Source organism: Atractosteus spatula, chromosome 9, assembly GCF_055471065.1.
Source record: "Atractosteus spatula isolate fAtrSpa1 chromosome 9, fAtrSpa1.hap1, whole genome shotgun sequence".
NCBI lineage: Eukaryota > Metazoa > Chordata > Actinopteri > Semionotiformes > Lepisosteidae > Atractosteus > Atractosteus spatula.
The window spans coordinates 5,031,055-5,052,909 of NC_142714.1; the positions used below are offsets into that span (position 1 = coordinate 5,031,055).

Here is a 21,855-nt window from a genome sequence, read left to right on the forward strand (position 1 = left end):
GGTTTCTGGTAATGTTTTATTAGAAATACAAGATGTATTTAATACTGTTGCACACAAGGCATTCAGAACATGAGAAAAACAAGGCAGCTTTCACCCTCAGCACGTCTACTCCAGACATTAGTGTTAATTCAGCTCTGTGCATGTCTCGATTAGAGATGGGCTGGAAAACTAAACAGCAACTACAATTATACTGCAGTGACGGAGAAAACATCACACTGACCTACAGACTGGAAAATGTGCTTTGAGAAGCAACAGTATTTGATGGGAATATTTTCACTAAATACTGGTCATGCTATCATTAGGTCAGTGCATTCTGTACTTCATATCCCAAACTGGATTTGGTATTGCTAGCAAGTTTAACTTCAATATATATATGATTGAAGATATGATTCAGAGCTTTGAAAGGCAATCCAACTGTATAATGTAGAAGATCTTCTAGGAAGGGGTTTTGAGCTTATTCAGAAAACTAGGCACAAATTGACTAACTTTACACTGCAATATCAACAGTCCACACAGATACGTCTGAACATCAGATGGCTGAAACTGCAGTTTGTAAAAATATTCTTAATGTTCTAAAAGGAAACAAGAATTTAAATACCAGGCAGCTACACACCCAGGGACAAGAATACAGATTGAAATTAGCAACTGTCACATTAATACCAATCTCCATTAGGAAATAGAGATTTTATTATCTTTTCTGATAGAACTCTAGTGACTCAAAGCAGCACCTTTGGAGTCTAAGGTTAAAGGCAGCACCCACACTCCTGTATTTAGGATTTCTTCTAAAGAAAAAAAAAAGTAATTTCTGAAAAATTTTCACATTTCTACTGGTGATAGTACAAGCTTCTTTGAATATGCATAGTATTGATTTGTTGACCTTGCTTTTCCATCTCTGTGTAGAAGATCTGTAAACTGTATGTTACACTGCAGTACCATAAACACAGCAAGTGGTCGCTTAAGCTAAAAGGGTCTGAAATCTTGTGTCATTTAGTTCTTCCTCCATCCTTCCTCACAGAGCCAGTTAGGCAGCGCTGGAGACAGCAAGTTTCTTCAAGTGATCCATAAACACCTGCAAGCTGACATCATCAGTGAGGATTGGAGCTCCAGATTCCTGAACAAAAAACAAGTAAAACAGGTTCAATGAGGATGTCTGCTTACGATAACAGAGCCCACAAGTCAGTTTGTGATTGCCATTACTTGCTTTTCCTGTTTCTTGCATACCATCTTTCCAGCTAATACTGTATGAATTAACACCACACAATCTCTAAAGCGTTTCTATCCTAAGCCAAGAAATCTTTGGTTTTTTGCTTTTGATTCTGAATTTATAACGCCATCACATTACTCAAACAGCTGACTCAGCATAACAAACTGAGCTGAAAAACTAAATGACCAACACAGAAAAAAAAAAGTTATGAAAAGTTATATAGTCATCTTAAGAAAATCAATTTTCAATTTAGAAGAATCAGGGATCAGTACAAAGAACCTGTTGGACTCTTTCAATAAAAGAGCTTTAGAAAAATGTAAACAAACCATAGTGAGCATTACCTTATTATAAAAAGGAGAATTCTAAAATGACAAATCTTGCACAACAGTCTTCATCAACAATGAGATTAATCAAATGTTCTCATGACGATTGACTTACAATGCATAGCCATACTGACATTTTGTGCACTGCGAAAACACCCAGTTCCCCTCATGACACTGTAGCATTTAAAACGTACGTCTCTCTCATTTCCTTACCTGACCCCATGCGTACATGTTGTTGTGGGTCTGTGAGGGATTGACTTTTGATAACAAGAAACGAGCCTGTGCAAAAACAAAGGCAATGACATGTTTATTACGCTCAAATAGGTGGTTTGTAAAATTAAACTTTAAACCGTGGGACGTTTTTAAGCATATGCCACTTAAATGTGCAGCAAATGCACCTGAGAGAAAAGAAGGTCATCTACAAACAAATCTCCTCGTATTGTGACAAGGAATAGAAATGAAAAGAAAAAAATAAGGAAACGCGGGCCCCGGAAAGAACATTCAAGGGCCACGATGACCACTCAAACATGAAGCACGATGGGGTTGGTTCTCCGTGCCTCACCTGGCTGCCTCCATGCTCCGTGTCGATGTACCTGGGCATCGGGAACCGGCTGTGCAGAATCTCCTGCGCGTCGTCGACCGGCGCTTGCAGCAGGTGCCGGAAGTTTTCGTATTCTGGCATGTCCTGGTAGCCAGCTTTGCGCCACTGAGCTACTGTCTTAATAGGTCAATAAACTTCAGACATTAATTTCTCTGCATTTACACACCTATATATTTAACTAACTGCAGCTTCTCAGCTATGGTCTAACTCTTCTTACAAGCTCAAAAACGTTCAAATTGTAAAGGAAATCAAAACACATACTTCTGCAATCAGAAACTCTTATTGTCCCAGTGGCACTGAATCAGGAATTTGAAGGCACCTACTGGTGCAAGTCTGTAGGAAAACTGGCTTATGATAACATATTTATTCACAGGCAGTTTATGTTGCACCACTGTCTGTAATTTTCTAGCAAAAAACTCTATCCTTCTTTGAGTGGTAGCTCTGCTTTCATCATTTCTTCAAATGGTTTCAGTCTACTTTAGTTAACTGCAGTACTTTGAAGCCTATTCAAAAACAGAGAGCTTTCATACTGTACATTAAAGGATTTTAATGCTTTCCCTAAAACAGCACTTTGGAGCATAACATTTGTACATCAGGTCTAATTTAAACAAACTTGATTAGGCATGATTTAAAAAGAAGCACTTTGGGATTTCTGAATTCCCTTAGAGATTTATTTCTTCCAGTGTTGTTCCTGGACATGGACTAATCTAACAGCTGGAAAAGCACGGAAAGAATTTGGATAAAATAGGCAGCCCCTACCTCTCCATGGTAAATAAGAATTTGGAAGAAGGTGTCCATGAGGAGAATTCGATCTGGGAGAATGCTGCTACTGTCTAACAAAACAGGCTAAAAAAAAATTTAATGTATCAGTATTCTCCCCAACATGAGGATCTCGCTTGCAGCAAAAGACAAAAGCAATCAGTTACTCAGATGTTGAACACACACACACTTTGCAAAGTACCCCATGGCAAAGATGTTTAAATTCCTAGCTAGACAAAATACACAAATCAGCATAATTTATTGCTCAAATAGTCTTTGAACAAATTATGTAATCCTTTTTACAGGGATCACCATAGTTCAAAAAGGGCAGACAAGCACTCACCACTAATAAAAGTGGTGATATTAAGAATCTACAACTACTTACACATTTTTATTTGGCTTGCTGCTTTTGTGCACAACAGCTGGGTATTTTACTGGAACAATTCAGGAAAAGCACCTTGCTCAAGGGTAAACTAGCAGTGTCGCACCTGCGATTTCAACCCACTGCTTGTCATTCCTATACAATGGATCAGGTTCTTTAACACTTAAAGCTTCTCACACAGAGTCTAAACAGGAGCACATATGGACAGAACGCTTACTGACGCATCACAAGCTCGCTTCTTTACAATGTAATAAGGCCGCTGCAATTCAATGCAAGTTTTGTTGCCCTGTTCTGAATCACAAAATATGGCACTGCACATACCTGGACATTTTTTTCCTTTTTAAATGTAAATTGGAGGTTTAACACCTTACTGTGTAAATTTTACTTTCACTGTGGTTTGAAATGCACTCATCAATGCTGATTCTTTCGAACCCCAACACATAAAATTAGCGTTGCAGTTCCTCTTTAATAGTACAGCTGAGACTCAAGTCCCCCTACATCTGAAGTGGATAGTACGATGTTGTCCACACTGCGCCGTCAGTGATAAAGCACACTGCAGTCCCCTGAGAAAAGATCTGCTATCACATTAACAATTGTCCAGTTACCTCTGGTGGCCCGTTGAAAGAGTAAGCATAAAGAATAGGCTGGATCATGATGAGGGACTGGGTCAGGTCTTGCCTCATGAACTGGTGTCTGTAGTACGAGCTCTCATCAGGGCTGTTATTAAAAACTTGCAGGAACGGGGATCTTCTTAAGTGAAACATGAACTACAAAAGAGAAAGTTGAAAAAACTGAATCTTCAGAGTAACTACCGAATCGCTTTTCTGCAAAAGACTGATATCATAAACTGCAGTTAACCATTCTGCATCTGCCACGCTATCTAAATGATATGATCCTGCGCGTCTGTGTAAGAAAGTTCTTGCCAGGGCTAAAAAAAGAAACTTGTCTGTCACTTCTTCTTTCTTCTAAACTGAACAGGCAGATAAAGTATATATCCCTCTAGGTGTAGCATAATAAATTCCTTTACAGTACTGTGGAGGTTTTGTCTTGAAAGATAAAAACACTGTTTTATAAAGCAACCCAACATACATTACCTGGGGATAGAGAGAGAATGTTTCAGAGAACCTAAAAGAATTGGGATCATCTTTGTGGTAATCTCCAAACTTCTGACACTAAAACAAAAAGAAAAGTTTTAGCTGTACCACACAAACTGTGCAATCAATGTGATGAGAGTGGAAACGTAAGTAATTTCTGTAGGGAAAAACTTGTTTACAGACCAAGACATCCGTCATGCCCTTTCAGTCTGCGTGCCTTAGTAAAGACAATTATATTATGTTGCTAGTCATCTGTCGGACTGTATCTCATTAGGCTATACTGCATCTTCATTATGCCACAACACTTGACTTATATTCACTCTGTAACTTTGTTACAGCTGCCTAATAAATTTAGATACCTCACTGTATGCTGTAATTTTAAGCCGCCTAGAATAAACATCTGCACAATCGATAACAACTCAGTAGCCACTTCCCTCTATGGTACTAATTACAGGAAGCAAGAACCGCCGAGCGCGCACTGGGAACGCTCCGCCGCCGCCCGGGCACACGTACCAGGCGGATGAGCTGCCGGTCCAGCCAGCGCAGCACGTCGGGGCCCTCCTCGCTCTCGGCACGGAACACGGCCAGCCTGGCCATGAGGATGGCCGAGGCCTCCTGGTCGAAGGAGGCCGCGATGCTCTGGATCTGGGTCTGCGCGTCCGCCCAGCTGCAGCCGGGACAGGGGCCGGAGGAAAGCAGGTTAGTGGAGAGAGCGGGAACACCCTGCCCCATTTCGCACGGAGCTCTCTGCGCCCCTCCAGGGCGACCGATTCGCTAGGTGCGCACCTTCCCCAGGCCCTCGGCGACTACTTCAGCGTTTACCGACAGATTCTGCCTCCCAAACCTCCACTGGAATTCATCTCCCAGATTCCCGTCTCTTTAACCCCCGCCTCACTCCCCTACCCATCCTCGCGTTTTATTCTGTCCTCCCGGCTTCACATCCCTGCTCTCTCTCTCTCATTCCCCCAGACACCCCAGGAGACTTTTCGGTGTGCAAGTGACTTGACTTGTTCCAAACCCGCAGCAGGTGTAGTCTGAGCCTGTTATAATGCTTCGTTATTATCATTAGTGTAGGCAGGGGCCACATGAGCACAGCGAGGAACTATTCAACCTCTTCCCCGGCGCACGGGCACTGTTGCGTCACAGAACACACATTTCCACATTGGGAAAGATCCTTCCGAGAGTTTACCGACTACCCCCCACATGATCATGTTAAATTATGTCCTTTTAACAGTTTTCAACCACATTAGCTTCATACAATTATCCAGGTTTTAAAGGCCCACTGTATTTTTTCTTTTCTCCTTTGACATTGAAAGTCGTGTTTAAATTTGTACTTCTAACTTCTTATAACTTATAAATATTGCACAATATTCACTCACTGCAAGCCACCACAGAAGGCAGCTTGTTCGTCCTTCAACCTGCTTTTGCTTGTAAAAGTATGAACAGCTGGCATCATCTATTTATGATGTATAATGTTGCGGCCCCCTCAGCTATAGGTATAAGTGTAACCAAATCAAAATACTTTCTACTGCTAACCTCAGTAATAAATATCTAATCGGGCTCATAATGAAGTATTAGTCGTAAAATGGAATATGGAGTAAGGATATATGACCCTCACATATATTTATGTACATGTTTTTTTTCTGTTTTAAATCAGCATGATTTTTTATCATGGGGCGCATTTCATGTACACCACCTGCCACCGAAACACAGGCTCCCACAGTCTGAAAATGGGGGGGGGGGGGGGGTCTTTTTTGACTTTTTCAAACTGGGAAGCCCAGAAAAATCTGTTCTTTCTAGAAAAAGAATGTTTTTAAGTCTACAATGAGATGACTAATCCTTTGGTATCCTCTCTGGGGAGACAGACTACAAGATCATAAAGCTTCCCTGGAAGGTCGGTGCTTTTTCTTCTGAAGTAAACAGGTGTTCCCATGGAAACGGAGTGAAAATCAGCGCAGATCCACAATTAACCTGCTGCAATTACGACTGAGGAAAAGTACAGCAGGTGATGTGCATGATGGAGCCGGTGTTATCCAGGTATGTCAAAGACAACCAGGCAACCGGCCCTTTCCAAAGTCTTGTGAAACACTGAAAAAATCAGTCTTGAGTCCTATAGTTTAGAAATGAGATCACTGGTCCCGTAAGAAAATAGAGTATTTGCACCTTTTCTTTACCATTTTGGAAATATTACCCAAGTTTGTTTTTTTTTTGCCTGAAGCGCTTCTTTGGTTTGCTGAGATTAAACCTGAAATTTGCAAGTTAACCTTGTCCACCCTTACAGTCTTGATCTTCCCCAGAGATTGGAGAGGCCCTGTGCCATCTTAAGCGGCCCACAGCCAGCAGAACGAAGACTGTTCTGTTCCAGCGTTTTGTAAAGACAGTACATTCATTTATGCCGTACATTCTCAGCACGAGGTTAACAGGCAATCTGGCCTGCCTCAATACAGCAACAGCTGACTTCTATTAACAAGAGCAAGACATTTCTTTGCAAGTAGATCAGCTGAGCCTAGATGGCACAGATCTTTGATCTGAAACAAATGCCAGGGAGTAAACACAGTACCACGTTGAATGCAGTTATCACATTTTTGAATATCAAGCCACAGGAAAATGATGCACATGGTGATGATGCATACATCCATTAGGAAATTTTGACTTTGTAGTCCTGTTTAATTAATGTTTTCAAATGCCAACCATCTTCCAAACGACTCTTGGCAAGTTTGAGGTTACATACCCATTTGGATAACTCGGAAGGCCATTAAAAAAAGCACTTGGAAATGTTTGAGATCAAATTAGGTTTTCAAAACAAAGCCTCATATCTTTAAATACCTTTCATATCCAGGTAATTGAACCACCCCGGAATGCATTAGTTTAAGTGTCTGAACAATAATGGTTTTGTATAATAATGCGGACCTACTTTCTGGCAATAGTGGTGACTCTAATGCGCCTCTGGCCGCTGGAGTGCTGATATTGGGTCACAAACTGCACCGCACCGCGGCCACCTTGAGGTATTGGGGCATTATGCTGCAAAAGAAACACAAGAGGATGTTGGGGAGATGCTATAAATAATGCACAACACAACATTAGCAGTACAACCTAATTGCTATTGTATTATAATGGCTTATCGAAAAAAAATGGGAGCATCTAGCAAGGGAACCACGAACAGTGAGCACATCCATGTAGTGCTTGAGGAAACGGCTATGTTAATTCCACAAACTCGTTCATCTAGAGCTTGTCCAATTCACAGTGCGTGTGTGAGAGACAGGAAAACAAAGCCAGTGAAGTTCACCGAAAGAAGACCGCCTTGCGACTTCATTTCATCTTAACCAGTGATTGACCGGCTCTGTGCCTCCGGTCGACTGTAGAGAGTTCTCACTTGTCACTTGCTTAGGAACACAAAACACTTTTCGGAAATTCAGTCCCTAGTTTTGTTTTCTGTAACATAAAAGCAGCGATCTGAAAAGTCAGCAATGACAGCCAACAGGTGGTATTGTTGTAAATAAGAAGGCATAATTTGGAACGTTAACAAAATCTTAAATTAGACTTTTTTTAAATACACGTTTATCAACAAAAGCTAAGGGACGTTTTCCTTTCCACTTTTAGTACAATACTAAGTCAGCCTAAAATATATATCTGAGTAAGCCTCCCTTTATGAGGTGGTAGAAAAGACTTGGCATCAAATAAAAAGAGAAAGAAAATCCCTCTTGAATTAGACAAATCATTACTAAAAAAAGAAGGTTTAGAGCTATTCAAGAAAATAATGTTCTGGACTAAAATGGACAAGATTTTCCCCAGTTACCGACATTATACAGTTAATTTAAGCAATGGATGTTTCTAGCTAATAATACTAGGACATTCTTTTTCCCAACAGTTTCAGAACACCCGATAGCTGCAGGGTTTTTCATCTTTTCATTTAGCTGCTCATTTAAAATGTTATCTTCCCCATGCCATGTGATTTGTCAGGGCCAGAGGCTAAGGAACATGACACAGAGAAGATCTTGAAAAACTGCTCACAATACCCCACACAACAGATTCACTACTTATCATTAAAACAATACAATGAAAAACATGAACAAGCAGGTCACAAATTTTTAGTCTCAAACATTCCTTCTTTCTTCGGAGAAATAATGCTTTATCTTTTGAAATTAAGGCGTGTCGTCATAGCGGCCTAGACAAATCATTCCACATCAAAAACACGATTACGCCCTGATTAACCAATACTAAGCAATAACTATACTAATACATTCTGTTTTAGACGCTACTGCACACAAAGAAAACCTCCCACAGCCGCCATAATGAGGACGAAGGATAATTGGTAAGCAAGCTCAGAAAAAAATGCCACTGATTAGAAATAAAATAAGCTGATTTAATATTGTGCTTCCTGCCAATTAATTTTAAAATCCTCCACTGGAAAATATCAGCATTCCCTACATTTAATTAGCTTCAAAGCAGCTAAAAGAGCCACTTGCTATTCAATAGTTTTTACAACTTAAAATCTGTGACAATGAGAAGGAATACTTTAGAATAAAAACAGTCATTAAATAAGACTATTTTGAAGAACAACCAGGCTACTTAGCATTTATGAGAGCTGTTATCTACTTTTCCACTGGTACCATAAAAGTTTCACTTTCTAGTTTAAAATATAGCCTTAATCTGTGTATCAGGAGAAACACATAAGGTTATTATTTGGAAAATCAACAAAAGGTATATTGCTATAACAATAAAAAGCTTGCAATCATATATTGACTTTGCAGATCTGTCAGTGGAAGGGTTAATCTTTTTCTTCATTTCTGCTAACCCCCGGCTGAACTTAATCCAGCTGCATGGGGGCTGTTCCACACTATATCCATGGATCTCCACAACTGTCTTCTACATTAACACACCACTCCCGAGGAAAGCAGGACCGTCTTCAGGATAAACTGATGCCATCACTGAATCCAAATAAGTACAAATTCTTTTTCAAATGACCTAAACACAGGGATATTTTTTTCTGTTTCTGTTAGTTAACGATGCAACTGACTGCTCTCCTTTATGCTTTGGCAATGATTACTACCAGCATTGGATCGGTGTGTGGGAACGTGATGTTGCTTCTGGTAGTAGCCTTCAACACGAAACTGCAGACGGAGACATGGGCTCTGACTCTGAACTTCTGCATATGCGACTTGATCTTGGGGCTTTCTGCAATTCCATTTGGGATTCACAACAGCTTGTTCGGCGTGGAAGGCTACGACACCAAGAGCATACTCTGTCAGTCTAATGCTTTTGTGTATGTGCTGCTACAGCTGGCTTCTGTTCACTCTTTGACTTGGGCTACAATAGACAAGTTCACCGAAATCTGCTTTGCTCTGCAATATGCTCAGCTCTTTACCAAGAAAAGGACTTGGGTAATCCTCTCCTTTCTGTGGATGTACTGCCTCTTAAATGCGTGTTTTCCTTTCATGGGATTTGGGTCATACAGATACAGCGAAAACAAATTCATCTGCATGCCGAAGTTTCAACCATCCAGTAAAAGCTACAGCATAATAATAATAGTAATCGGAGTCATCATTCCCATAATGATAATGTGTTCACTTTACATTTATATCGTGTACATCGCAAGAAACCAAGCTCTGCGGGGAACATTCGTCTGCAACGACCAGCACTGTTACTATGTACCAGCTAACAATTACATCAGGAGCTCCATAGTCATGATATCAACAGCAGGTATGTTTCGTTTTATACACAAAAGGTGAGCAAAAGAATAAAAAGAAACTTTAAGGGCACTTGTTATGGTGAGAGAGCTAAATGCAGTTTAAGATGCTCAAGCCTATTGTCTAGTTTTCTTATTAGCAAGAGAGAGAAAAAAAGCAGCACACACTTCTTTCATTTTGTTTTGACAGCACTTTAAGTAACAAGCCAAAATTCTAATCATGCAAGGAGCAGCAATAAGAATCTTGCAGCTTTGTAAAGGTAAAAAATGTTTTTGGAATACAGGCGCAGATCCTAAATCTACAAAACGTCTTCAGAACTTAGTGTTATAAATAAGTTAACAAAAGTCCATGTTTAGTTAAGTACTAAACAAAGCAGAATCCAAGAAATAGGTCCAGTTCTTTGTTGCACCAGTATATCAGACCATTTGCGTAATACAGCACAGATCACATACAGTACAAAGAGCTACAGTTTTAAAACAGCTCAGGCTCATTTATTATACATTTCAAGGTTAAACTCATGCCACCCCAATAAACAGCTATAAAAAATTGATCGGGAGTATTCATACACAGGGGACAGTAAGAGCTCTATCCCGCGGATCTGATCTTTAATTTGTCTTCATTTACACTTCACCAACCGACCAATGTAAACGATACAAACAAGTCGGGACAAGCTGTCTTAAAAACTTTGCTAGATTCATGCAGATGATAAGGTCTGATTTATAAAAACAAGGATGCACAGTCATTTAAATAAAGCATTTACTGGCATTCTTCAGATAAATACAGCCCCCAGCCCTGATTCTAATGTTCCATTTCTCCCTCTCCTGCAGTATGCCTTCTAGTTTGCTGGATGCCATACATCACTGTTAGTTTCTTTGAAACCTTTACCGAATACAGCATTCCACCTGTGGCTGATGCAGTTGCCACCTGGCTGGTAGTGCTAACTTCTGCATTAAATCCCTGGGTGAACTCTATGACACAAAAGTAAGTGCTTTACTACCAACATGGACGCATGTACCCATTTTATTTCTTTCAACCAGCCATTGCTTGAAAACAGTGCTTTGCTTTAAAGAAAATGTAAAAATCCACACAGCCACAAAAAATAAACTAAAAAGAGACTACAGAAACTCCTGGATATTTGAGAATCTAGAAAGGTATTTCTTAAAAGGCAGAACGCTTTAAGCTTTAGCTCCACCCATTCACCATCAGAAACCTGCTCAGTCCTAGTAAAGGTCAGAGTGATTTGAAAGGACAGGGTATGAGGTGGGATTACAGCCCAGACTGAAAGCCAAGGCACCACAGCACACTTGCACACAATCCACAGATTCCAGCTGACCTAACCGGCCTAGTTAGAAGGGAAACCAGGGCAGCTCTGGTACTTGTATGCTACTGTAAAGTGTGTAAAGCACTTCCTTCCAGTAAGGCTAATGGCTCTTTCACTTCAAACCGTTTCAGGAAGTACAGAAAAGCACTGCGTGGGAGTTTGAAGAGGCTTAGGCAACGGTTTCAACAGCCCATAAAAAACTCCTTTCCACAATCCCGAAAAATGAACCACGGCTCCGAGCCACAGACACCCATCCCTGGAAGTGTAATGCTCACCTCCATTCAGACATGAAACAAGGATTCACCACTAGTGGAAACGGATCTGACAGCTGCTGCTCTGAGGCCAAAGAAGGCAACAGTTCACTGAATTAAAGCAGTTTCCAGGGTGGATACCATTGAAGTAATGTACAAGACACCTAGAAACACAGCTGCAGAAATAAACGCACTGTTAGACGTCCTTTCTTACTACAGGAGTAAGAAAGCAGGAAATATATGGCATCATTTCTCTCAGCTACATCAGATACTGAAACAGGTTATGTTTAACAATAGTTAATCGGCTAAATCTTACAACTATCTCAGATAAATGAAGGAGTTACAACTTGCTGAAGAACAACTTCACCTACAGCATTCAGATTTAATATACTGTCTTTGACAAATTAGTACACAGAGGAATACAAGTGTGAAAAAACTTTTAAAAAGCATTATAACTTTATCTTGGATGTAAAAAGTCTTACTTTAACATTTACACCAGGAATTCTGCATCTAATGCGTGTTTGTGTTATATTATAAATTTAAGTATGACAGGTGCATACGTTTTTATATAAAGGGTCATTGTTAAAATAAAAAGGTAATGTTTTTCTTGAATGTGTGCAAATGTTTGGCTTGATTAATATTTCATGGCAGAGGAATACATACAAATAGGAATATATAGTGAAAGCCAATAGTTCACTATTTTTAAAAGAAACAGATGTATGCAATTCATCTCTTTTACTGTAGTAGTCTTTGTACTGTTGTGTTTAAAACTCAAAAAGTGATGTATTCGAATTACAGAAGCAGTGCAAAACTGTTTAGGGCTCTAGCCTTATACTGTACTGTATATACAAGGTTGTTGGCCTCAAATGCAAGTTGCTTTTTAAATTAGATACAAGTAAAAAGTCATCAACCAAACAAACAAATCTCATGAAACTTTATAAGTTGCAACTCCAGCCCTTATTCTTATGTCATAACCCACAGAGTAGTCTTAACCCTAATCCAAGTCTTAAATCTGAAAATTGCGGTTACATTTATGTTTAGTGATAATACTCCAATAACTTCGAGATGAAATGCAAGTACCGCAGTAAAGAGGTCTCTGTCTCCCTGCAGAAGTGTCTCATACTGCTCATCTACATAAGAAGAGGAACAATTGTAAATAAACATTTTTTTGCTCTGCTTTTTGAACAAATAAAAGTATGCTACTGTATCCTTATCTTTGATTCTTGCTTTAAGTATAAACAACTCATTATACAGCATTGCTTACAAGTGAAATTAAATTCCTCTTTCACTGTGATTTTAATTTCAGTTTACAATGCTTCTATAGGTGAAATTTAATTTACCACTGTTCTTGATAAAGCATTTACAATGTGTGCCATACACAAACATATTCCTCTATTCCACTTTGCACAAATTAAGTTACTGGAATATTAAGTGTGTAAATCTGACAAACGAAGGACGTTCACAACTTACTAACTGGATTGGAAAGAGAGAACGGCAAACAGTACCAGTGTTATTGCATTAAGCGTTTATTAAGAATCATGAACTGATGTCAGTCAGGACATTCTAATGTAAAAACAAAACACGCTGATGGAGGAAACCAGCACAAAACTTTCTAATAACACTGGAGAAAATCTAATATTGGTTTTATATCCTTCATTACCACCAGTTTGGACATGAAACAGGCCAGAGATTTCTGCCACGTAACAGTTCTTTCCCATACAGATTCCGCAATACTGCACTCTAGTGGGCAGCTCCACCACCAAGTCCCAAACACAGACACGACTCGCTAGAAGGGTGCCCCTTAAGGTAAAGCCATTTTATTCCCCTTTAGGGCTTTTCGGATTATCACCCCTCAATATCCTTAGGTCATTTCAGATGATCCCAGACACTCCAGTTATCGGGATCAAGGAGTAGTGACATTAAAATTAATCTATATTAAATGAAAGCAAGACTGCTGGAACAGAGGCTTTTCCCATACTATGAGCCCTGAAATCAATCAGATACTTTCTGGACCCGGCACCTCACTTAGGTGTCAAGACATTATCTGGAGTTCTCCATTGCATTTTTAAAAAATGTTTGCCCCAGGATCACCACTCTAACTTTTCTCCCAGTTCCACTAACATTTGCCACAATGTGGAAACTATTTCATTGACATACCTGGTTGACCACCTCAAAATATACGGCAAGAGTTGAGTTGTGATCAAGACCGCAAATCTTCCACTGGCAGGTACCACCTGTCCCAATCTCCTTCATGAATATAAGAAAACAAAGAATCTCACAAGTAACTTTCATTAATTATTCATTCTTATTTCAAGCACACTTTCTCAATGGCTCAGTTTGACTCTATTAACTCATAAAAATATTCAGAATAAAAGTCTATTATCTTAAGTAAAGTTAACTGATACTTACATTTTCTGAGACACATGGTCCTTTAGCATTGAGCGATACACATGGTCCAATAGCCCCAGATATTTTTATTTCTCTTGATGTCTGTTTAAATAAATACAAGTTTTAAGATCGTTTCATGCACTGCAAATAACCATTTTATACCATACAGACTGAACACTTACTTCCAAACATGTCTTAAAAAATCCCTCTGTGCTACTTCAAGCTCATGTTAATTGTAAACTAATAAAGGGCAGTCCAAATTCATTAAAAAGCAAACACGAAAAAGCCTTTTTCTCCAACTTGCCTATTAAAGTCTTGATTAAAAACATTTCTGGACTATAAACATGCAGCCAGCCTCACTGAATAATCAAAATCCCATATGAATATGACTTAAAGCAGAAAGGCTCTGATTTATCACCTTCAGTAAACTTACTTTTATTTCCAAAGTCCCGCCGAATGCCATTTTAAAAGCCCCCTGCACGTCCTTAGTAAACACTCTCTGGAAGGTCTGCTTGAACAAAGACGTGTTGAAGGAATCTGCCATCACCATATAGCCTCTGAGAAGAACAGAGCACAAAGATGGTGAAGAGAGTGCCACCACGTTTTTGATATTTATCACCTAAAAACATCTGATAAGAAGACTTCACAGCTGAATGAAACTGAGCAAAATGGAACTTCAAGCTCAGTATTAAAACATGAAAACACCCCTTATCGATATCTGAATGAGCCAATTGTCTCATAAAAGCCCTCAAGTGTGGTTTAAAGTAAAATAAAAATTTCAAGGACATGAGAATTTTCACCCATCAATGCCACAAAACTCCACGAAAGAAACTACTCAACACCAGCTCCCCACACATCACCACTGGACAGTCCCAACACACACAGCAGTGCTGAGGCGAACTGCCTGGCAGTGCGTGCGCACACAGGTAAGACTGTTCTGAGAGGGCCGACTGTAAGAAAGTATCTTTATGGGAAGCAGGCATGATGAGCACCGGAGAGGAGGTGCTCGCAATGCAAATGACTTTCTTGCATTTTCAAAAAAACGATCCTAAAGCGCTACTGATACGGGGGGGTACTTCATCAAGCACCTGGCTGCCAATGCCAGCTGCCCCAACATGCACTGACCAGACTGGACGAGCCCAGAGTGGGATTAGCCAGAAGACCAGGGTTAACTGCCCATATACATGAGAGAGTACAAACCCTTGGGATCTTTAAAGACCGTGTGCTGAGATTCCCATAGTTATATCTCATCCAAAAGATGCAGCTTTCTAAACCACACTAAGGCACCGGTTTGGAAAATTAGGTCCAGAGGCACCTTCTTCAAAATATAAATTGGCAATCCTACTTGTTTCGGGTTACTTCAGTATTGAGTTCAGTTTACTTTCATAGTAAACATAAACATGGGGCGGAGCGGTGGCTCTGTGGCTCAGGATCTGTGCCTGTGGCTGGGAGGTTGCCGGTTCAAATCCAGCAGCCGGCAGAGGAATCCTACTCCATTGGGCCCCTGAGCAAGGCCCTTAACCCCAACTGCTCCAGGGGCGCCGTATAAATGGCTGACCCTGCGCTCTGACCCCAACCTTCTCTCTCCCTGCTTGTGTGTCTCATTGAGAGCAAGCTGGAATATGCGAAAAGACAAATTCCTAATGCAAGAAATTGTATATGGCTAATAAAGTGATCTTATCTTATCTTAAACAGAATGGGACTCTCTAGTGAAGAAATATAAGTATATCTGTGCCCCGGGCCTCACCCTGTATAATTGGCACAGCACTTCATCTCCAGCAGTCCTGTCTGATCCAGAGCGCAGGCATAGATATCAATGATATGGCCGCTGTTTGAGGCTCTTGTCGCCAGAGCCTCGTAGTGCTGCAAGAGACAAGTGACAGTTTACAAAGCATTGCAAGCAGACAGCAGAATCCCCCCCAGAGTTCAGATTAACAACCCAGGATTAAATAATTGTGTCCAGCCCACACAGAGCTGGAAAGTAACAGTCAGACCACATCTCTTTATACACAAGAGATAAGAGCAGAAGTGCTGGAGACTTAACCGCATTAAATAAATCACTGACATCCACACCTTGCTCCAAAGTACAAGGAACAGCAAGTCCGCTCATACAGACTGCAGGAGACCCCACCCACACACACTGACTTACTTTAGTTGCCTTTTTCATGAACTTGGCATTGTCCTTCTCAATGTCATGCCAAGACCGGATGGGCGTCTTCAGTTCATCCCCCACGACCATCCCCGGGCCCTGCGTGGCCGGCCCTCCAATGAACATCATGATGCGGGCGCCCGTGTTGGGAAAAGTGCACTGCAATCGGATCAGGGAACGGCAAAAGAAAATGGGATGAGAAGAACAAAATATACAACAAGACTTCATGAGTTCCTGTACACCACGCCACAACCAGATACACTACTCTTACCGAAGAGGGCACAAACTCGTTAACCCCTGCGCCACATCTGGTTACGCTGATTCCTTACTCGGTTGGAAGACACCAGATTCAAGAAATGAATGGACGTCAGATCCTGTCCTATGGGTTTTACCAGAGACTTCAACAACGATTGCGAGCTGAATCTGCAGACTGCGCTTGTTACCTCCAGCAGGCCAACCGCAATGGAAAGCGCCACTCCCGACGATCGCAGGGGCCTCTTGCCTTGAGGAACAGGCCAGGGGTCACGCTGCAGCTCTCCCAGGAGGTCTGTTAAATTCATGTCGATTTTCTGCACGGGCTGCAGGAATCTGCAAAAAAAACCCACGCAACTAGATAAGCTCAATCATAATGACAACATGACAGGACACTCTTTTAATCGCACGCCCATGCAAAACATTCAAATAACCTTGCAGCGTCTGGCCGATCATAGGTGTGATGTGCAATAGTACTTTGTGCTAAAGCACTTCCAGCCGAGTAAGACCGCTGCAGTGACGCTGGACCTGTCGGGCTGGCTGATTACCTGTTGGAAGGAGGGGGCTGCTGGACCTGCACCCCTCGCCCTGCTTGGGCTGCCGCTGGCTTGGTCAGGCCCAGCATCTCCTGGAAAAAGGAGGAGTACGACTGAAAAACCTCTGATGACAAACCAGTGCGAATTGCTGCCTCCCAGATAGACAGTGGCTCATGAGATTATCCCGACTGACCAGATTTTAAATCCCAAAACAAAATGGAACACTTCAAGTTAAAACGTTCTAAATTTTAAACTCCACCCACACCGGAAATTGCACCTGGATGACTTTACCGAGACCTGAGACACGTTTTGTTCCAAAAGGCGATTAACTAGCTGCAACAGTCCAGAACAGAGACCTGCAGGATCCACAATGATCAGAATCACTCGGGGTCCTGGGAAGCTCACCGTGTGAACAATGCTGTATGCCAGTGCCGCAGCGTCCCACAGCCCCATTCAAATGGTGGTACAAATAAAGCAGTCCACCATAATGGAAGAACAATGGTCTTTACCGTACAAAAGGAGTCAGAAGCAACATGGAACCTCACAGATCTTCACACACATTGGCCTGTTCACAGGCTGTCCTATGCTACTGTTTAGCACTGAAGTACCTGAAGCTGTTTAGCACTGAGGTCCTTTGTCCCTCTGAAGACATAGCTTTTGGAGATTCCTTCACAGCCCAGCTCGTGGACCTGCACCATTCTCCCAAAGGTGATGAGGCCCACTAGGGCTGTGGGTGGTAAAAGACTGAGCGACATCTGCAAGGATTCCTTCAGAGCCTGCAGATCTTCATCCTCCATGCAGGTGTCAACAACATAGAGGAAGATTAAAGGCATCTGAGGACCTCTCTAGAAAAAATAAAGGGGAGTGTTAAACAGACTGTTAAAGCTTGATTTATTCCATGCAATTTCGCTATGCAAATATGATACGTAGACAAAACTTTAAGATCACTTTATTGGCCATATACAATTTCTTGTATTAGGAATTTGTCTTTTCGCATACCCCAACTTGCTCTCAATGAGACACACAAGCAGGGAGAGAGAAGCTTGGGGTCAGAGCGCAGGGTCAGCCATTGTACAGCGCCCCTGGAGCAGCTGGGGTTAAGGGCCTTGCTCAGGGGCCCAACAGAGTAGGATTCCTCTGCCGGCTGCGGGATGTGAACCGGCAACTTTCCAGCCACAGGCGCAGATCCTGAGCCACAGAGCCACCGCTCCGCCGTTTAAAGAGACTTAAAACACATCCCTTTTAAATTTTACCACAATTTTTTTATCAGTACCTTTATGCTGCTGATGTAATTTTTTTTATCAAATATTTAAAAAATCACATAACAAATATCTGTGAACTGTTGTGTTTTCTTGTATTTTCAACATGCTGGCCAATTTAAAGATGGTAAAAAAAAACAAACTCAAGGGTGAAATCTACTATGAGCCAAAAAAAAGTGCAGCCTTGCTCACTACTTGGTGAGGAAATAGAGACATAATGTATACAGTACGTGTGCAAGGAGAAGAGAATTCTGAAGATGAAGACAGACCGATGAATTAGGTTTGTGACATGTAATTTGCAATATGGAAAACAATTCACTGGCTCATGCAAATAACTCTTCTCCTTTTCCCCGGTAAACAGCAGCACCATACCTGTACGACATATTCAATCGTAGAAAACTGGTGCAGAAGCTCCGCTGGTTGGTTCATTTCTGAAATCCCTGCATAGGTTGGAGGAAACTGGAAAAGCAGAACAAGACAAGCACTTAAAAACCAAGCCGCGAGAGAAAATTAAAGATCTTCCAATTTTATCATGTCTGAATTGTTTTCACCTGGTTCCTCTGGTAGCAGAAATTACAGGCCCACAGCTTTGCTCTGTAATCCACTTGACTGGTAACGAAAACAGAAATAAAGATGACACACAGCGCAGTAACGCAGGGAAACACAACGACTAAGAATAATCTGATTCATCACAGCGCACTCTACCCAGTAGCCGGTCCGCCAGTGAAACAAAAAGGCAATAAATTAAGGGCCGAGCTGTTTAATGACTGCAGAGACACGGTCTGAGCTTTGCTACATGTTGTCACTGAATTCCTTCAGTCTCACACGTCCAAATCGGCTCTCGCATTAATACAGGAGTGCAGGATCTTAATAACACACTCAGGTTCTTTCATTTGGTTGGTAAAAAATACCGCCGAGGCCTTTTCAATCACACTTTTTTTTAAAATTCTCCAGCGGCTCATCCCGTTTTTCCATTGAAACATCACAGCAGCCCACCTGTTAGCACTCCCCAGTAAAACGCCCCCCCCCCCCCAAGAGCCAAGCCACAGGTTCGCGCTGCACAGACCAACAGCGAGAGTCAAGGGCACAGTGCAAGAAGAGCAGGAGCAGGGCCCTACCACAGTGGGTTCAGAACCGCCCGGCACGTCGCCCGGCTGCACAGGACGGGCTCGTATTGAATGGGCGGCAGGTCCGGGCGCTCCTTGAGGGGGGTCAAAAGGGTGGCCACGGGGACCACCATCCTGGTCGCCTCCAGGCGGCTGGAGGGCCACACGTTCCAGCTGAAGCGGACCCCATCCCGGTCCTCGTTCTGCTGGATGAACTCCTGGAACGTCGCCATGGCGGCCTGTTCGCACTAGGGTCTACAGGAGAGAGGGGAGAGAGGCGCAGGGGGTCACACAGAACTGGAGTAAAACTCTCAGAGAAGAGAACTGGGCAAGAGGGCCACATATACAACGGACAGACCCTGGGACTTTGTCCCAGCCTAAATATCAAGTCCTCATTTAAACATACTGCAGTCCTGCAACTTTCCGTTTCTTATGATATCCAGGTCTTAATTCAGGTGGACCACACACCTGGAACAGCTGGTGAAACACTGATTTTGTCAGCTGGGTGCTGGATAACTTTTGGGCAATTGTGTAATAAATATAATATAACTGGGTCTATTTTGTTTTTGGCCCAGAGCTATACAGCTTCCATGCTATAGGTCGTTTCCCAGATATACAAGTTTATTTTAGCATTTTTAACACTTGAAAACGACCGCTTGGATCTTATGAGTAAATTTTACACAACCTCTCCTACAGCTTTTTCCTTTGAACACACAGAAATTGAGCTTTCGCGAGCGCCATCAAGTGGAAGATTTAGGAAACAACAACTATAATAATCCACCTTAAGGTTAAAAGTTTTGATTTGGTGGTCATGTATTACACTTTCATTAGCTCCGACACAAAAGTCAAATCCAGTCCTGTTTACTTTGGAAAAACGGCCTTAATTCGGTTCCGCTACAAAACCAGGCAGAAACGTCTCAGTGATTCGTACTTGAGAGAATAGGATTTCAAGACTGATCTTGATTGATCAAACAGGCTTCCGTTAAAAGAATTTAAAATATACAGTTGAAATAAAGCCCGTTTCCCCCCAAAAGCAAATATTCACAACTTTCACCGCAAAAAAAATTAAGAATACGAACCACGATACTGGGTGAAGTCTTTACAACGAAATCAACCGACCAGTTCAGTTTTTTGGCTGTGCCACGATTATTGATTATCTGAAAATAAACAACCACGGTTCTGCAAAAAGTGGGCAAGCAGATCTGCCTGGCTAGTAAAACACACACACGATGTCTCTCGTATGAACTCCAGGCCTGAGATTAACCGGACAGGCACCGTGAATGTCTCATATTGGGCAACTTCGCCAGCTCTGCCTGAACTCTGAACAGACTGCCAACACCGCACTGATTTGCAAACACGCGTGCAATAAAAATAAATTAATATCACGCTCAGAAACCCCCCCATTTCGTGCAAACGAACCCTTCACCCCAAACATTACAGACTCCGCACCACCACCCCTTCCACTCAAGGAAAAAAAAAAACACTTCTTGCGTGGCTGTGAAAATATCAAAGAAAACATTTTAACATCGCTGCTCGGGGGATCTTGCTCTCGGGACTCCAGGCAAGTCGCTTCTGTTGCAACGCTTTGCTAGCAACGAAAATTAGTGTACACTCAAATCATCAAGAAGAAAAACAACAATTTCACCGAACTACCACACCCCCTCGCACGACCGCCTGGACGAGCTGCGGGCAGCCGGCTGCCCAGCAGCCTTTTCTGGGCTTGAGATGTCCCAGCGCCCCGGCGGCAGCGAAGACGGGCAGCCCCAGCAACACCATCCGCGGCCGCGTTGGTTATTTTCTTTTCTCGGGGCACACCGCCTCTGATAGCAGCGGCGTCGAGTTGCCAGCTCCCCTGCACGCCTCTCCGCTTTGACATGGTTATTTCTAAGTAAATATTTGACTTACCTGCCGAGCCGCAAGTCGCCACTCCAGCTCCTCCCGGGGCCAGTGCTGCATCTGACAGCACAGCCCGCTGACGTACCCGACAACATGGCCGCCCTCGCTGCTGCCACGTCAAGGGGGAGCCGCACAGGCTTGCAACAAGCCGGTCTGCGTGTGGCTCCCTTCCTCAAGACCCGCCCCCCGCCGCGTCCTAGAGGGCTGTGAATCTTTTTCGTGACTAGTTTTAAGGACATCTCTTCAGGAAGGCTTTACCCGAGCATCAGTACTACATGAACACAGTACAGACTACTCACTATCATATATTGTGATGGCCCCTGGGCGTTATGACCACTTCCACCTCAGGTTCAATTCCCAACCCGCAATGTTTTTTTTGGAAATAGATTTGTGAATAACAATGTAAATAGTTGTAAATAAACATTGGATTTCACATCAAACCCCTTCCTTGCACCATCAGTGCGCCCATCACTGTCGACTGTACCTGCTCCCCCGGCAGAAATGAAGGTTTGCTCTAGAGCTTTAACCACTCTGAAACACGTGACAGCAGAAAATTATCAGCATCAACTGTATATCATCCTCCCTTTGAAGCATAAAAAGGTGCTTAAAAACATCCCACTTTCAAGGGAGAATGATGCCTGAACCGT

General features: G+C 42.2%; 2 protein-coding genes across 3 annotated transcripts; one reads left to right on the forward strand and one right to left on the reverse strand.

The window, feature by feature from the left end:
- Nucleotides 1-21,311, reverse strand: sec23a (Sec23 homolog A, coat complex II component). 2 transcript variants are annotated; one of them, XM_088924971.1, is made up of 20 exons: nt 21,218-21,311; nt 19,325-19,567; nt 18,758-18,815; nt 18,579-18,665; nt 17,556-17,792; nt 16,960-17,039; nt 16,603-16,747; nt 16,160-16,318; nt 15,758-15,873; nt 14,444-14,567; nt 14,032-14,112; nt 13,780-13,869; nt 7,278-7,384; nt 4,877-5,030; nt 4,364-4,441; nt 3,875-4,036; nt 2,888-2,974; nt 2,090-2,245; nt 1,741-1,806; nt 1-1,111 (listed from the first exon to the last, which is right to left on the reverse strand). In XM_088924971.1, exons 2-20 carry the CDS (start codon nt 19,543-19,545, stop codon nt 1,022-1,024), a joined length of 2,298 nt encoding a protein of 765 aa, XP_088781097.1. In that variant the 5' UTR covers nt 19,546-19,567; nt 21,218-21,311; the 3' UTR covers nt 1-1,021. The 2 variants fall into 2 exon arrangements, with proteins under 2 accessions (XP_088781097.1, XP_088781098.1); XM_088924972.1 differs by lacking the exon at nt 21,218-21,311 and adding an exon at nt 20,392-20,445.
- Nucleotides 9,370-11,662, forward strand: LOC148827990 (adenosine receptor A3). Its single transcript, XM_088924478.1, has 3 exons — nt 9,370-10,063; nt 10,878-11,031; nt 11,503-11,662. Exons 1-3 carry the CDS (start codon nt 9,370-9,372, stop codon nt 11,660-11,662), a joined length of 1,008 nt encoding a protein of 335 aa, XP_088780604.1.
- Nucleotides 21,312-21,855: the final 544 nt, after the last annotated feature.